Source organism: Fundulus heteroclitus, chromosome 2 (genome assembly GCF_011125445.2).
Source record: "Fundulus heteroclitus isolate FHET01 chromosome 2, MU-UCD_Fhet_4.1, whole genome shotgun sequence".
NCBI classification, from domain to species: Eukaryota; Metazoa; Chordata; class Actinopteri; order Cyprinodontiformes; family Fundulidae; genus Fundulus; species Fundulus heteroclitus.
The window spans coordinates 22080350-22098767 of record NC_046362.1 but is presented as its reverse complement, the minus strand read 5'-3'; the positions used below and the strand labels follow the sequence as shown (position 1 = coordinate 22098767).

The 18418-nt window shown below is 39.0% G+C and overlaps 1 protein-coding gene across 1 annotated transcript; it reads left to right on the top strand.

Moving 5' to 3' along the window:
* Positions 1–251: 251 nt before the first annotated feature.
* On the top strand, positions 252–17537 carry LOC105935576 (guanine nucleotide-binding protein G(i) subunit alpha-1). Its single transcript, XM_012876068.3, has 10 exons — positions 252–396; positions 647–775; positions 10742–10784; positions 11740–11881; positions 13221–13378; positions 13493–13621; positions 14760–14889; positions 14969–15122; positions 16292–16484; positions 16571–17537. The coding sequence occupies exons 2-9, from the start codon at positions 658–660 to the stop codon at positions 16480–16482; spliced, it is 1065 nt and encodes a 354-aa protein (XP_012731522.1). The 5' UTR covers positions 252–396; positions 647–657; the 3' UTR covers positions 16483–16484; positions 16571–17537.
* Positions 17538–18418: the final 881 nt, after the last annotated feature.

Genomic DNA, 18418 nt, shown 5'->3' with positions numbered 1-18418 from the left:
GCAAAGGGACGTCCTTTGAAAGTGTTCAATGGTTGGTGTACAATTACATTAAACTACATTATATTAATTGTTGAATAATCTTCGTTATCCCTTTTGAAAATATAAAGACTCATTGGATTAAAATGTGTAGGGTTAAATCTGTGAGATTTTTAAATCCAAAAAATTGAACCAGAGAAAGATATGAATGAATCGCCGCCTCCGACAACTTCTCTCTCCGCCAGCTCCCTAAAAGCCTGTTGCTCTACCACGCATGCGCAGTTGACCGCTATGTGAGACGAAGAGGAAACGAACATTTTTAGAGGTCCGTCATCGATGCAACAATTTGTTCCCGTCTCGGTTCTCTGGGAATAACTGGATACATCCGACTGGTTCAAGGCTGGGACGCGAATAGAAGAGGTAGCTATCCCAGAAACCCACCATTAAAGGTTAAATTCGGAGGTTTTTGACGTTAAAATCGGAGGGGGGAACCGAGAACGAGGTCTGGGCGTGTGTGAATCTCGGGTGTTGTAGAGACAGACTGCCTCCCTCCTCCTCCTCCTCTTCCCCAATCTGGATGCTAGCTTCGGTAGCCTCTGCATGCCGCCGCCGCCGTAGTTGTTGAAGTTGTGCTTCGGTAAGCGGTAATTTGATTTGTTTCGGGGGCCAGGTGAGAAGAAGATGGGGTGTACTCTGAGCACGGACGACAAGGCGGCGCAGGAGCGGAGCAAGATGATCGACAGAAACCTGCGGGACGACGGAGAGAAAGCAGCCCGGGAGGTCAAGCTGCTGCTGCTGGGTAAGAGGAAGATGGATGGGGATGGACGTGGCTGTTGGCTTGTGCATTTCGGGGGTGGGGTGGGGTGGGGGGGTCCAATACTTTTGACACGCTTTATTCAAGTCCCTAAACTACACATTTATTCGTCTGTTAGTGAAGCAGGAGAATCTGGACACATTTCTGGGTTTTATTTTGAATGGAACATGGGGTTCTTCTGTTAGCTAAACTTTTAAATTGATGCCCGTTATTTCTGCCTCCCTTTAACCGTTTAAATCCAACTTTTAGTCGCGTGTTTATTGTGGCTCAGGGCGACTTTATCCTCCGGTAAGTCCGTAAGCTAATTTAACTGTAAGGTAATTAGCAGCTTTAGCGGCTCTGAGTTAGCCGCGGATTAGTTAGCCAAGCAGCAAGCCGGCTAACTTATCAGCGGCTAACTAAGGTCTGTCCGGCGGTCAGATCGCATTCAGGAACATCTCTGCTCGCTGCACCTCAGCGTTACCCGTCTAGGATGTAAACATGGCGCCTACGAACAGCGAATCTCTGGGCATCTCATGACTGGCGTGCATACGACGTGAAAAAAAAGAAAAACAAAACAACGTCAGAGCGAAGAGATAGTAGAATCCTTCCAGTTATGCTGCCCGACAAGTCTGGATGCATTCTGGCTTGACGGTGTGTTCCTCTTTTCTTGGTGTGTTTTAAAGCATAATCACAAATGCGCCCAAAAAAACCCCCCGACTGTAATACATTTACATCGAAAGACATCAAGAAATGTGGTGAGAAAAAAATGGTTAAGTTTCCTAACTGGTTCTCAGATGTTGCCATAAAGCACAAATCTTATGAATGATCTGCTCTTTTTTTTTTTTTTTTTGAAAGATAACTTATGTCTCTGATTTGACTTGTAACAGACCCTTTATTCACATCAAATGTCACATGTCTTACTATAGATAGATAGATAACTTTATTTGTCATTTTGTATGCACAAAGTGCGTACAGAACGAAATTTTGTTTGCATACAGCTTAAAAAAATCAAGCTGTATCATATTTTTTTTTTTATATATATATATATATATATATATATATATATATATATATATATATATATATATATATATATATATATATATATATATATATATATATATATAATCATACCATTTTAAGACATCAACCTTCGTTTCAGCGTCATAAAGTCTGGAATTTGACCATTTTCCAGCTGAGGTCATTCAGGTTAAAAGAAAATCTCTAATTAAATATATGGAATTTCTCAGGTGTTGGATCCCACTTTAGATATGTTTATTTATTGTAATGTCAGCTTTGTTCCAGTTTACCACTTTAAATCCAAATATTCTAGGCACGACTGTCTTGGAAATCCTGCGCGCAGTCAGATGTGCTGTAGATAATTCATGGGCAGGTTTTACTCGGAAGATGGAACAGATAAAGGCATGGATGAACCATGGGATCTTTAAACCACAAAGAGGCAAAACAGCAGAAAAAGGTTCATTCCTGTTGTCTTTATTTTCTTACTTTATGGTCTTTAAAGGCAGTTGCAGTTTACATATTGAAGTCTGACCACTGTGTCAGTGTCAACTTTTATTTATGGAGCACTTTTAAAACAGTTTCAGCTGCACCAGAGTGCTGTACAGTAATCAACAAGTCCACTGAAAGAAAAGAAAAAAGAATAATCATACAACAATTACAATAAATCACAAAGACTTAAATGGCTAGAAATAAAAATGGTCTTAAAATCATCTTAGCCTTTAGCAAACCTGATATAAGAAGGTAAATTATTCCATAGACTGGGAGCCACAACAGAAAAGGCATATGGAAAATGTACCATAGATTAAAATTTAACCTTTGCATTTACACATTTAAAATGCGCTATAAACTGATCAAGTCTAGGAAAATTTGTGTTTTTCTTTGAAAATACACATGGAACCCCGAGCAGCGAGGAGTCTGCCTCGAAACAAACAGAAACCATTCAACTTACAATATTTTTAATGGGAAAATTATATATAAAATAAAACAATAATAATTTTCTAATAACTTATTTGATGAAAACCAGAACTTGAAAAGCTTAATAAGCTTGAGCTGACACATCAAATCAGTTGATTTTTGGTAAATAAGTGACAATGTGCTCACAAATAACAATAAATGCCAAATTTAGAGTTGGGAATCCCACTGTGGGGTGGTGATACTCAAAGTGTGGCTCTTGAAATTATTCCAGAATCGCTGTCAAATGCGTAGTTGCTTGCTCAAAGTGTTTTTTGGCCATTGTGTCGTCAAACTCCTCTGGGGCTGGTGTAATGCAGCTTTCAGGTGTGTCCCTGGTTCAACGTGCCTGAAACAAAGGCCTGAATCACAGCATGTTTATGCTGTCAGGATTTCCACTGCATGCTCCATATCATGAGTCCCATGTTCCGCGGAGGGAACCTCTAATCGAAGCTTGTGTGTTTGGAAGAAATCGAATCGGAGCGCGAACGGTTGGACTCATCCGGTGTGTTTGGCCTTTGGGCTGCAATCAAGTCCTACAGTCATGCGTATGACATCTAAAAGTGGCAGGATACAGGTCCTTGAATACTGGAGTTAACACCTGTAGGATATCTAGCACAATGGTTGTTTCGGTGGGGGGGTGTTATGTGGCAATTATGTCTACATTTTAATGATTTTCTAACAATATTTGAAACCTTCAGGAAGAGATGGCGAGGGAGGGTATCACGTCCCTGCATAAAAAAAATTGATATTATCAAATTCTGAGAAGTTGTGCACGCTCTGATGTGATAATAGATGAACTGTAGTCCTGAAGGGTATTAGAAAACAATTCTGTTGGAATGCTATTATTAAAAAACGCACTCATGATATCCATATTTTCCTCTCTGTCCTTCAGCTGTCGTTGGCAGCTGTACATGAACTCCGGTGTCAGGTGTGGGGACTCACTGTGGTCACACTCTGTGCAGCAGGCAAAATGTATTATTGCCATGCAAAGCATCAAGTCCTGTCACTTGGAATGGAAAAGAAAATAGCATTGCTTTCCAAACAGTCCATATTGCACACATTTGTATTGCAACGGCGATATATTTGCAATCTATTTGTACTTTATCAAAATTTCTTTTTAATGCTGCATATGACATACAACTAAGAACACAGTAAAGTAAAATCTAAATAACAAACAAAACCATCAACCATCGGCAATTCTATTTAGTTTATTTATATAGCAGCAGCTCACAACATGTCATCTCAAGACGCTTTACAAAGTAATCTCTATTGAATCCAGACAAATTGGTCAAAAGGTTTTCTATCTAAGGAAACCCAGCAGGTTGCTTCGAGTCATTGACTTGCAGCGTTCGCTCAACCTGGATGAGCATGTGACGACAGTGGACATTTGCTTCCATTGTTTCTGTTGACTTTGCAGCAATCCCTCATACTGAGCATGCATGTGGCGACAGTGGAGAGGAAAACTCCCCTTTAACAGGAAGAAACCTCCAGGCTCTGCCATGACTGACTCAGGGTTAGAGAAGACAGAGGGTACACACGAAACAAACACAGAAGCACTGATCCAGTAGTGCTTTATGTTTGAGAAAAAAGTAATATCAGCTCCATAGGTGGCTTTATCTAAGAAAGAAACGGCTAAGAAGATGAGCTCTGAGCCAGTTTACATGTCTGCAAGGTGAAAGAGAGCACATATATTTAGTTGCAGGAAAAACTCAGCCAATAGTTATGTCTACGAGGGGAAACAGGGCTAAACACTGAAAGATGGGGCAGCGGTATCATCTGTAGGAGAATATGAATTTGTTGACAGCAGTAGCTCAGCTGATGCCCTCCTGCAGAACGGTGCCACAGCTAAACAGAACGTCTGGCCAGATGTAGCTGCTACGAGTCGGTAAGAATAGAGAGAGAACATGGTTACAAGCCGAAATAACAGCAAACAATACAAAATTGTAGAGTAGTAGGAAAATGTGGCAGGGTAGGGAAAGTGGCAAAAGATGATATACTAGTTTTTAACTCGCACATTTTACTAGCTGATTGAGTTTTAACAAAAACAATCATGCTGCAAATCTGTTAAACTGTCGAAGTAAGCCACTGTAAGCCCTCTGTGTCTTCCAACAGCTGTTCTTTGTGTATTTTTGTTGTTATTTCAAGGAAAATTGCCACAGCTTTCCCAGTACCTCTCGTCTGACACCAGCTGATGTAGTTTAGTCACAAGGGGCTGAGGTTGCATGTCCATATGGTTTTGTTAGAACCCACATTGTGAACTGCAGGCTACAAGTCAGTTCACCCCTTTGCCAAAACGCAAACAAAAAATGGCAGCCCAGGTGTTGCCATTTCATCCTCACCGGTTTCGTTTTGGAACTAAAGACAAACTATTTCATTACCTCGCGTAAATGTTGCTTATACGTTTGGTTCTGTTTATAGTTAGGTATTATTAATAAATCATACATATAGACATAAAAAGCCTCAAATCTAGTGTATGATTTAATTTCATAAAACGTTCTAATAAACCCGATCTCCATTTGGTGGTATGTGATCTCTGCTTGGACTCCTTGACATATAACACAATTAACTTAAGAACAAAAATAAGCAATCTCCTGCTTGCGGGTATTTCTTTTTTTCTCTTTTTTTTTGTTGATATAACCACATTCTTTTATGGTAGGTTTTACGTGGATTAAAGTAAATAACTTTCCAACGTCCAGAAAGCCATTATGAATCGACACGTAGTCATTAAATGTTTCGGATCCACCTTGCATCTAAAAGTCTGGTGCGGTATGACCAATCCTGCACACTACGTGATGGCATTAGGGAAGAAATGGCATTTTTACGCCGTTTTTGCCAACGTTTAGCACCTTGCAAACAATATTTAAATAGTTCCACCAGTGATAGTTGGGAAATATCTGCTGTATCTCCTATATTTTGCAGGTGGATTATGTCTGACGGTTAAAAAAACAAAGGCGGTTCAGAACCATCTTTGTAAATAAAGATTATTGCGAGGATTGCCCCCACCTTGCCCCATTGCCTGTATCCTGCACCGGTTGTCAGTGGAGATTGATGGGACGCCGTTTGCCTAGCAACGTTGGCGTTCTGGCCGACAGCAGTGTGCGCCTGTCACAACTTGCATTGCACGACAGAGACGGCCAGCTGCGAGTTTGAACCCTGTAACACGCTGCGGGCGGCGTTGCTTTGCATCCGTGGCATTTGATGTGGTTAATCTCAGCCTTTCAGTCCTGCGCGGTGCCACTTTATTCCCCTGTTGTCTAACGCCGCGCACTGTTGACCCGCTTGATGGCTTATGTAAGTGTGCGTGCCCCATTTGGGATGAGGATTTGAATTTTAATAGTGATGGTGTTTTCTTTTCTTTTTTTTTTTTTCCAACAGCACCATACATGAGCTTTTGCATTTCTTAATCGTCCTTTAACACGTTGATGTGTCATCGTGGAAGATGCCATTGCAGATTTATATCAGTCTGAACGTGTGCTGCAGTGTTTTTGTAAAAGACAAATCGGCTCAGAAGAGGCGGACTTGTTGGTATTTCTTTCAAAATGTTTCTGCTTTTGACGTGTTGGTTTACGCCCAGCCACCAGAGCTCCTGTGGAGCGTTCGAGTTCTCCGACAATCACGAAAACATAAATTTCCCCCCCTCCGATAATTGGCTTCTGGAGCGTGCTTGAAAATCCAACAGCAGCAGTGAGCTTCAAATTCGTGATTGCAAATTAATATTTTGTCTTTGGTTGTAATAACTGATGCATTGTGGGCTGTTTACCATGTGGGACAACGAGTTGCAAAACACCACCGCTCACCTGGGAGCCCAGAGTCCCTGCAGAGACAATGTAATTAAAATCTTATGTGCTCAGCTTAAAACACTTCTGTATCTCAGAGGGACTCCGTACAAAACACTTTAAAGGCAACTTCAAATCGAGATCAAACACGATTAAATATGTTTCCTCTTTTTTTTTTTTTACGAATATTCATGAGCAAAGCTTTAATAATAGGAGGGAGCTCAGTAACGGGATGCCTGTGAGTCCATTCAGGCCGATGAGATGCGAGTCTGTAACCCAGATAAATGTAAGCAGTGTGTAATCTCATTGACCGGAGGATCGAGCTGATTAATCCAATTGCTCTGTGATCGCTCCAAACTAGACCCTAAACGGCTCTCTTACTGCTTTCTGTTCATAAAGTGCTTGGGTGTTGCTGATAAGTTGCATTTTTAGTTGCAGTTTATTAGAACATTTGTCTTAACGCAAATATCAGCTTATTTTCTCAGTTATACATTTTTATTTTTGATATAGTTTTTATTTTTTAGGACTATCTAATTTGGGGCTTTTGCTTTTTAATTGCTTTCCAAATGGGCAGTGACCTGTGTTTATTTATTTTTTATTTTTTTAGAGTGACTGAACCACCTGAAGGGAGCACAATAGCTACGTTTACATGGACAAAAATTAATCGGTAGGGATGCACGATATATATCGATAAAATATCGTCCGATATGGTGGAATTTTATATCGGCCCGATAAGTAAATTCTTCCGATGAAAATAGCCGATAAATTAATTAAATGTGGTGGAATTTTATTCAGGCAGAGTAGCCCCAAAGCGGGACAAGACCTGTGGATTTTGCGTTCCTTACTATCAGGACCCAGGCTTGGCTCCATTATTGCCTGACTATAAACAAACAAACTGGGTATTAGAAGATGACAACAGCATTGCAGTTTGCAAAACCTGTTCAGCAAGAATTTTGAGAGGAGGAATGAAGGATTTGGGTTTTTTTCTGACCTTTGCTGTGGTTATTTTTTGACTTCACAAATGCCTTTGCAGTTAAGCCATAGATTTGTTCAGTAATTTTTAAGGGATGCTCTTTGTATTCTAAATTGATTTGTGTCTTTTGTTATTAAAAGCAAATTACAACTTTTTTGTGTGAAGGTATAAAAAAAATAAACATTTGAAGAGCCAAAACCATTTGTTTGCTGTTATAAATAACCCACAGCTGCTAAATAATTAGTTTTTCATAGCACAAGCTGCAGATTATGCAAAAACTATATTGAATATGAATTTATCGGAATCGGTATCGGCCATGAAAAGCAGAAAAATATCAGTTATCGATATCAGTTGAAATTTTTAATAACGTGCATCACTAGTAATCAGAATAATCAGAATCAATCAGAATATGATGATCAGATTAAGCTCAATTGGAATCAAATTGTAATCTGAATGAGAGGTTTATGTCGATCGATAATCTGATCCACGTGGATATAAACGCTTGTCGGGCTCAAGATATTCCGAATGTGGCAAACTGAGTGCACATGTGCGCCTGACGTAAACGTGACGTATTTCCACGTTGGTGAGTGGCGGGAATACGTCGGGAATCAAATCTGTCAGGGCTCCTGATACAACCTCTACGTTGGAAAAAACAAAAGAGCTCAAAATTGTTGCTTACTCAGCAACGTTTGAACCATAATTAGATCATCGTGCAAGTCCAGCCTGGGCGCTTGGAAGACAAACAAACTCGTATAATACTGCTTTGTTTACTATTTTTGTGGTTTAGCAAAGAAGGAAGTACATCTTCTGTGTTTTTTATCTTAATAGTGGTTCAATTCTGAATAAAGCCAGGTGCTTTTACACACACATTATGATCGGATTAATTGATTGTGTGCCCATATAAACGGTACAACCCGATCGTTTAATCCGAACACATTTTTATCCGAGTGTGAAATTCTGTGCATGTAAACAGAGCTAGTGATACAGAGCGCTTTTACAAATATGAGCGCATGTTTTTACTGCAGGATGCAAATAATATAGACATAAAAAGTCTATTTATTTAGAGGGCTGCTGTGGCTTGATGGGTTGGGTAGTCGTCTGGTAATCAGAAGGTTGTGGGTTCGATTTCAGCTTCCCCTTGCCACATGTCGATGTGCCCCTGGGCAAGGCACTTAACCCCAAAATTGGTGTATGGGAAGTGTTGGCCTAGTCGTTAGAGCAGCGCGCTTGCACTCAGAGAAGGATGCAAGTAGGGCTGTGCATAAAAATCGATATAAAAATTAATATCGATATTTTTAAAAACGATTTAATATCGATATTCTGGCTTTCAATATCGATATACCTCCCAACCTCTAGGGGGCGTTATTACAGCGCAACCATTACAGTTCACAGCGAAGGAGAGCAAGTGAGACGAATTTGTGGAACAGCCGACAGGATTTTAGAAGCTCCTTTGTCCCTAAAATCAGATGTTTGGGCACATTTTTGGTTTCTGTGACACGTTAAATGCATTGAAGCAAATGCACTTTATTTTCCTGTTAATATGTCTGTGATCAATAAATAGAACATAAACATAATATTTGGCTGATTTTGGTGATTGAATCACTGAGCATTAATTCAAAGTAATAAATATCGATATTGGAATCAAAGCAAGCTGAGCTATGTATCGAGAATCGTATTGTATCGTGAGCTGTGTATCGAGAATCGTATTGAATCGGCTCATCCTAGATGATACCCAGCCCTAGATGCAAGTACTCGGTTTGATCCCTGAGCAAGACCCTTAACCCTTATTACTATTACTATTACTATTACTAATGGTCAGACATTAAGCAGATATTCATGTTTCAATTGAAGGGCTTGTTTTTGTGAAGTAAGCTGTGTACTCTATGCAGTTTGGTTTTTGTGTATTTTGTGTGTATTCTGTCGCTTCCGGGAGTGACCGTCACACTCAGCTTCTCCTTTCTGATGATAGGAGAGTAAAATTTGTCTGATGTTGCACATTTTATCCCACTCTGGTGGTGATTATTCAGTCGCTCACTCAGTTAAGCTTTTCTGTTCTTCAGGTTGGTACGGTCCGATGTAGAAAACAGGTGGTAGCTGAACGTTTGATTACTTTTGCTTTTGTTTTGGTCTTCTTCATTTATTCATTTATTCATTTACAGTAGATGACACTGCAAAGCCTGGGGTGTTTGCTACGGGCATACGGACATTATGGGATTTTCACATTAAAACCTTTGGGTAAAGGTATTATACTGTTGCCGTATTCATACAAAGAATTTAAATGATAAAAATATGATCCTATAGTTTTTATTTAAAATAAATTAATTATTTCTGCAGCTGAAATAACATCATGACACTTACAATAATGTACATGATGTCTGTTTATGGCTTGTTTTTCTTTCTTTCTTTTTTATTTTATTTTAAACATAGCCTAAACTAATAATCTGGTATAGTTAATACATTTAGCAGTAGTTTCAGTTAAACCTGCTCATTGCAAAGAATATTTATATTTTTAGCCTTTTTTCTTTGTCCAGAAAATACAGCACAGGTGTAACAGAGTTAAAAAAGTCCGTAGGGACAATATAGCTAAATCAGACAACAGCACCATCTGCTGTTTGGTCTCTACCTGCAGTCTGTAGTATACGTAGCAAGGGATTCTGGGTAATCCTCAGAGCAACGGCTTTACTGCGTCGAGGTAAAATAGCTATTAATATCTGCGTTGACAAATAATATTAGTGAACATTCAATGTTACTGTAGTTTGCCTTTGATATTAGTGCCTCAGTTTTATATCCGCTAAATTTTCAGGGGCGCAACAGAAAAAGTTTGACACTACTGGTGTAGAGGATCACAAGTACACCAAGCTGGCACCAGCTGCAGCCAGCTGACAGGCAGTGCACAGCCATAGGTGGAGAAGAGGAGAGGGGCCCTACGCTCAGCTCCGTAAAGCCAGAGAGGACCCTGTTCACTCTGATACTTTAACTGCATTTTACTAAAAGGTTTTAAAAGCAGGGCAATGGCCTTCTGAAAAATCTGAGCAGCTTTGTAACCGCATGTTTTTACAACCTTGGTATACCTGGCCCATGTCCAGTTTGTTGAATTTCACTATCCCAAACACATATTGGCACAGTCCTGAAAAGAAATGAATGTAACAGTAACAGCAGCAACGTCCTTTGCTCATATCTGAAATTATGATTTTTATGTCAACTCTCTGGACTCATTAAAATGTTGTGTTCTGGTTTCCTTTTCAGGTGCTGGGGAGTCTGGGAAAAGCACAATTGTCAAACAAATGAAGTAAGTCTGAATATACAACGGTACATTTTACAGCATTTCAAAATCTTACTTATCACAACACATTTACCCTCAAGACGCATAAAGACAGACCCAATGTGCCGATAAACAGACAAAAGCAAAGCCCCGTTATTAAAATACGACAAGTTCAGTCATAAAATAAGGCAGTTAGGTGAAATTGTGTGCATGGCGTTCTCCTCTGAGAACGTTATGGACTTTGCATGGAAGTCAAATCAGAGAAAATAATTGAAAACGTAATATTTAAAAAATGATTGCAAGAGGTGACATAAGGTTTTGTTTTAGATGTGGAGGATAAATGGACCGGGTTTGTTGGCGTAGTGATGGATACTGATTGGCGTTTTCAGCATCAGCTAAGACTAATGTGACCCTCATGGGTTACCGTACTTGCTTTGAGAGCAGTGATTCTGTGCAACAGTCGGTTAATGTTTGCAAGATACAAAGGATATTCATCAAGCTGTTTTTAGTGTTAGTTTATTTATCAATGCTTATAAAAGTGTAGATTGCATCTATTGTCTTGCAAAATATATGATTACATTCTGAGTAATTTAGTTAAGTTAGGTTTTTTTTATGATTGTAAATATTTATTAGATAAATTGGTATATAGTTATCTAAATAAGATGCAGTTTGATAAAATAAAACAAGTTTCAGGAGCCCTGTAAGGGATTATTTGAAAATTATATCCTTATATTTTGCTTTTGCTGCCCCCAACTGGCCTGTAACGTTTTTGGTTTAAACGCCATCCCCCAGTTTAAGAAAATAAAACTTCCACTGTTTTTTAACTAAAAATTTCTGCTGTTATAATCGATAATTTTGGACTGAGGTTTTTTACTCTAAACCCTAAGTCGGTACATTTATAGTTTGGGTTTATTTAAATTAATATAAAACCACAATAAGTAATTTAAGGGTCAGCTTGTAATGCCGTCTTATTGTATTTCAGGATCATCCATGAAGCTGGCTACTCAGAGGAGGAGTGTAAGCAGTACAAGGCTGTGGTCTTCAGCAACACCATCCAGTCCATGATGGCCATCATCAGAGCCATGGGACGCCTGAAGATTGAATTTGCTGATTCAGCCAGAGCTGTAAGTCCATGAAAATGGGTTTGACTTTTTCTCTGATCAGGACGGGAACCTGTTCAGTTTACAGTTGGGTGCCAATAGTGAGCCGTTTCACCCCTACATGCCATCATGTGCTCTTAGACTGGCTGACATGATGCTTTAAACTGTGCCAGAGACATTTTTATAAAGTTAAGTCAGAGCCTTTGCAGTTTTGGCTCCTAAAACAGTATTTTTGAATCTCGTTTAAAGGACCTTGGTTTGATGATCATATTTAAATTAGGCTGGCACGCCCATCAGGAGGGCATGCTAATTGCAATACTGTTACTGAATTTCTCTGCTAGTGCGATTTTTACATGGATATTGCAATAATGAATGCAATATAATATACTGAGCAGGTCTAATTTTAGAGATTATCGTTCTCCTTGATTTCCTCAATGACATCTTTTGAGTTTTTGTCCAGTTTCACTGATCACTTTTGAATTACTGACAGATAAATGCACACTGAAAAATAAAATACTGGTAGTTTTTTCCCCCTTTCCTCTTGGCCTCATCGACACCAACTTGGATCAGAACTTTTTAACTGAACCTTGGTCTGATTTAACCATCAATGTTTCTTTATCTTCGCAATCAAGGGAAATACATAGAGTAATAGGAATAAATCGATAAATCGATTTAATCGATTAATTCGAATTTACAATTCTTTAAGATTTCATTTTTGGAAAATCTGGATTTTATTTTGCCAATACACTCATTGGGTTTCCATGAAGAGAACAGCATGTGATGCTGAATATATGTTTAGGCAAATGTATTGTCAAAATATTGTTAAGTAGAAACTTTTTTTTACCATAATACGAGGTACTTCATTTACTTGACTTTTTTATTTTTTATTTATTTTTTTTTTTTTTACTTAGTTTGAAGTTCACAAGTGCAGTGAAGCCTGTTCTTAGCTCAATGTGTAATACCACTAGCAGCAAATGTTTTGTTATATTTTCATTGTTTCTAATGGCACGGCTGCCATCTTGTTTTACAAGCATGTTTCACAGCTTGTTTTTAGTTGCACTTTGAGTTCAGGTCAACTCCCTGACGAAATGCTTGACATAAAAAGCAAGGTTTTAAAATAATTTCTTTAATTTCTTTTTATGAAACAAAAAAGAGGAAAAAATTGATTAATCGGATTTGGTATGATAAAATTGGAGATTTATTTTTTAATCCATATCGCCCAGCCCTAATAGAGTATAATAAATAACTCATTCATTTGTACTCAGGTTTCCAGAAAGTAGGAAAAACAGCTAAACAAAAATATATCTTAACTGAGTTTGGAAGTTTAAAATGTAAAATGTTTCCCATGTGAATCGTTTTTTAGGACGATGCTCGCCAGCTGTTCGCCCTCGCCAGTACAGCAGAGGAGGGCGTCATGACTCCTGAACTGTCCGACGCCATCCAGCGGCTCTGGAAGGACGCGGGCATCCAGGAATGCTTCAGCCGGTCCCGGGAGTACCAGCTCAACGACTCTGCTTCATAGTGAGTTAATCCCACCCAAACATGGAGACCGGCCGTCCAGGGGCTGCTAATTGACAGACTTATTTATTGGTTAGTTTTAAATAGCTAATTTCATCTAGCTTCTCCTCTTTTTAGCTACTTAAATGATCTGGAAAGGTTATCAGCCCCCTCCTACGTCCCAACCCAGCAGGATGTGCTGAGGACCAGAGTCAAAACCACGGGTATTGTGGAAACACACTTTACCTTTAAGGACCTCCACTTCAAGTAAGTACAGCTGTAACAAAAGACTTTTGTGTGTTTTTTAATTACCTGTTTGGAAGTTCTGCTCTCTTCCTGTTTGGACCTTGTTTAATGCAGGAGTTTATGTTTCATGGCTTCTGCTAATTCTTTAGCTTTTCTGATAGATGAAGTTGCTTTTTCCTTGTTTTTATTAAAGATGAGGCTTTTATTTAGTTCATATTTAGCATATGCCATACATTTTCAGTAAGGTTTAGGTTGAGTCAATTCCAAAAACAGTTTCGATGTGGGTTTGGGATCATTGTCATATAGTTAAAGGTAGTCTTCCCGGAGTAGCACTCTGAATTGTCTTGTAACTGAAACATGCTACACAAATAAACCCGGCTTGCTTTGCCTTCCACTTAGTTTAATTTAACTACATTTAAATTTAATTTGTCAGTAAAACAGTCCCACAGCATGTAGCTGCCAACAACATTTGACTAGTAGGGGTGTATGTATAAGTATGCACAGCCATATTCAATAAATTAGAAACACAATCAAGCAAACAGATTGAAAATAACAACCTTTTAAGCAAGTATTAAAGATACTTTTCATTAAGCTCACATTTCTGTTTAAAATTACATTTTTTTTATATAATATTCTACATCTTAAATGTTGTGTTTTCATTATATGTAAGCAAAAAATATCTTTATTACCAGAAAAATGGGTTTTAAAGCATCGGTCTGTGAGTAATTAATCTAAATGTGTTTAACTTAGTTAATTGGGTTACAGAAGAAAACTGACTTTTTGATAATATTAATTTTTTTTTTACTGTGACTGTATATGATTGAATCCGTATAAATAAGGACTCAAAATTATACGTTTATAATTTTGAGCCGGTTTAGATTGGAGGAAGATTTGATTATTGGAGCGACAGCGGCGCAGGAGTTCATCCTGCAATTAAATTTATTTTTCAATACATTTATCCTGAGGGCGTGATGTTAATTTACCAGCGCGGATGATTGTGAGGCTGAAATTATTCTGACACACCGAGGGTTCATTTGGACAAACATTTAAATCTTCATCCAGAGCAAATTATTCAGTTGCAGTTTTTTTTTTCTTTTTTAATAATGAGCTGCTTCTTCTTGCCGGCCCAACATTCATCAGTGTGTTTTTGTGATGCCAGGATGTTTGATGTGGGCGGACAGAGGTCAGAGAGGAAGAAGTGGATTCATTGCTTCGAGGGAGTCACTGCCATCATCTTCTGCGTGGCGCTGAGCGACTACGACCTGATGCTGGCTGAGGATGAGGAGATGGTAAGCCTTCATCACCTTGGCGTGCTCTTCCTTCTGCCGCTTGTTGGCAGTCTGCCTGAACCTCCCTCCTCTCTGTCAGAACCGGATGCACGAGAGCATGAAGCTGTTTGACTCCATCTGCAACAACAAGTGGTTCACGGAGACCTCCATCATCCTCTTCCTCAACAAGAAAGACCTGTTTGAGGACAAGATCTCCAAGAGCCCTCTGACGATCTGCTTCCCCGACTACGAAGGTGGGTCACAAAGCCCTTCATGCAGAGCAGCTGTTCGACATGCAAATGTCATCTCTCCCCGCATGTCTTATAAATATAGAATAACTACTCCTTCAGTCACTTAGGTTCCAACATTTTCACTTAGCTGTTCTCTAATAAGCTTTATAGGACATCAGTTTGTTTTTTTTTATTTCATGCAGAGGGATAAATTAAGGAATCAATAAGCATAAAACACAAAGTAATTTCTTAAGGCTCTGGCTTCTATGACACCTTAAATGTTTTGAGGAATGAAGTTAACCAATAAAGGAAAATGTTCTTCATAAATCAGGTTCCAACATTTTCCCTTAGCTGTTCTCTAACGAGCTTTACAGGATGAAGTTGTGTCCTGCTCCATTTTTCTCTCATTTCCATCTCAGATCTTCAACTGGATTAAGATCTGAACTGTTTGCTGGCCATGTTATCGTGGCGAGATGCGCCGTCATCCTAAAAACTAAAGTCAACTTCCCCAAATCTAGTTGGAATTAATGGGTGAAGAAAAAAAAAAAAGCTTCCAAAGTCCATGTCTGCTTCAATTAATGTTGTGTTTTTTTCCATTTATCAGTCATTCAAACTTTATTTGTACAGCATCTTCCACAAAATTTGCTTACAAGCTGAAACTAGATTAAAAAAAACAGCCGCCACCTGACTGGAAAAAAACAACGTTCATCAAAACATCAAAAAAACAACGTTCATTAAAACATCAAAAAGCATTTAGCAGCCAGGTTAAAATTTGCTCAAAAGATGTTAAAAGCTGTCAGTGTAGACAAATAAAGCTGTATTAATAATAATGTATCACCTCCAGGTTCTAATTTATGGAGGTATTTGTTTTATATTTACAAATTACAGCTTAGAGGTTTATGTCTTATTACTTAATGTCGGTCGACACATGACTGCTTGGTTGATCAGAAACCCACTCTGTGGTACATTTAGGTCCACCAAGCTGCTGTCAGCTGTCCAAACATCACTGCAGCTAATTAAGGAAATAAGGCTGCACACATCTGCAGCATTTTGAATTTCATTGGATGAAAATCTTTAAAATAAGGACGCAGAGGTAATAAATTAAAATACATCACTGAGTCTTCATTTATATGTTTAGGGGTAAATGCTTTGGCTGCAAAAAAGGCTTCATAAATCGTAATCCCAATTTTTAGGTCCCAACACCTATGAGGACGGCGCGACCTACATCCAGTTCCGGTTCGAGGACCTCAACAAGAGGAGGGACGTAAAGGAGGTCTACACCCATTTCACCTGCGCCACCGACACCAAGAACGTCCAGTTTGTGTTCGACGCCGTCACAGACGTCATCATCAAGACCAACTTGAAGGACTGTGGCCTTTTCTAAAGGTACCATTTGCTTTTTCCGACACCAGCCGAGTGATTCCGACACTGTTGCTCCTCCTCTGTAGTAAGACAGCGTTCTTTCTGTTCAGGCAGCCGGACGGTCAGCCTACCCAGTGACTTTATTTGACCCGGAGTCGGCGTGGTGGACGGACCCTGATGAGAATGTCACTTTTAACCTCTTATTAACTTATGTTCATCTCTAAAAGTTTGAAAGATGGTGTGTAGAGAAAACCTTTTGTGTAAAATATTTGTACAACAGTCTATGGCCATGGATTTTTAGAAGTTTTAAAATGTGTTTTACTTAACGTCTTTATTTTTTTATATAAAGAAGGGGAGTTAATTGCCAGTTTGGGGCCCGTAAATGAACACTTGTTTATTGTTTTTGCCTTGCTACCTTAGTTACAGTGTGTTTGTGTATTATTATATTTTTTTTGAGTTAATGTAGTTTTTGCAATTTAACTAATTAAGTCACCTGAATTATTACTGTCTGGGCATTTTCAGCCTCTGATTTTGCATAATTTTCATCACCCCATTTAAAAAACAACAACTCTGCAGACCAGTTCACTCTGATGCTGATAAACTGTGAGAGGTGTGTGTGTGTGTGCGAGTGAGAGTGCTTTGTTTGAACCGAAGCCAGATGCCTGTTTGAGCGACTGTCTGAGCGAATGTGTGCACAATATAAACAAAGGGACTTTTAATTCTTCTACTCGTCATCCTCTTTCAAAGTTGTATTTTTCTAAGCGACCAACAAAGAAGCTACTCTCACATTAATTACTCCACGTTGTGGATGTGCTCCTGCAAACATTCCTGAAGAATCACGAGGGAACGAGGATGGCAAAGGTGGCCTTGAAGCAGATTCAGGATCCAGTGTAGATCTGTGTTCAGTGCTTCGATATAAAGACAGAAAGCTGACTGAGTTGCATATCTTTCCCTCTTGAAACCCTTACCCTCCAGATCTTTTGTTTCCATTCTATGTGGACATTAGTGGACTAATCTCCATGATTTTGCTAATAAAAGAGTTGCTCTGGTGAAATCAGGACAACTTGTGCAACAGTTGTTTGTCTTTGTCCCTTTTCCTCATTATTAAGTTTTCATTAATGAAGAAAAACATTGAAATTATGACAATACTTGTAACGGCAAATGCATTTGTCAAGTTAATTTCCAAAATCTCGTCTTTTTTTTTATAACCATTGTGATATTTTGGTGAGACACCGGCTCAGAAATCACACAGACAAAAAAAAGGAGATAATGTTCAAGTCGGAACCACTATCGACACTTCCCGAGAAGCGAAATGCATGCAAATAGTCTTTAGTATCTGATAAAAATTAAAAGAGCAATAAGCAATCTATATCTGTAGACCAAAACAAGATGTGTGACGAGCTGCTCCTCTCTACCTCCACTATAGCTGCCATCCGGCCTCTCCTTTCTCTTGTCACACGTCACCTCCTATGCGCATATTTGTAAAGGATAAAAACAGCAAAACAGCCTCACCTTTCAGAGGAACATTTCTAATGAAGAAGTAACTCATAACTTTACAATGCTGTTAGCTGGAGAACATTTTGATCTGCTGAGTTGCTCTCCACCATGTTGCTCCAGCGCTCTGCTGCTCTTACAGTGGCATTTTAGGGCAGGGAAGGGCTAAATCCTGAGTGGCAGCTGTTCACATGCACGTACAGTTTCGCGTGGCCGTCTGGCTATGTGAACAAGAGACAGTCTGCTCCCACTTTTACGTAATGTAATATTCACAATTCACACCCATGTTGCGAAAGCTGACTTATTTGACACCTTCTGTTTGTAACCAGTGGATTCCCTTAAGCTTGTCAACTAAATATACTTCAGCTAAACTTTTATACTCGCTCATAGGAGGAGTTTGGTTTTTCAGTGTTAATGAACACAACAACAAAAAGATGGTAATTTAAAAACACAACCAAAGCTAT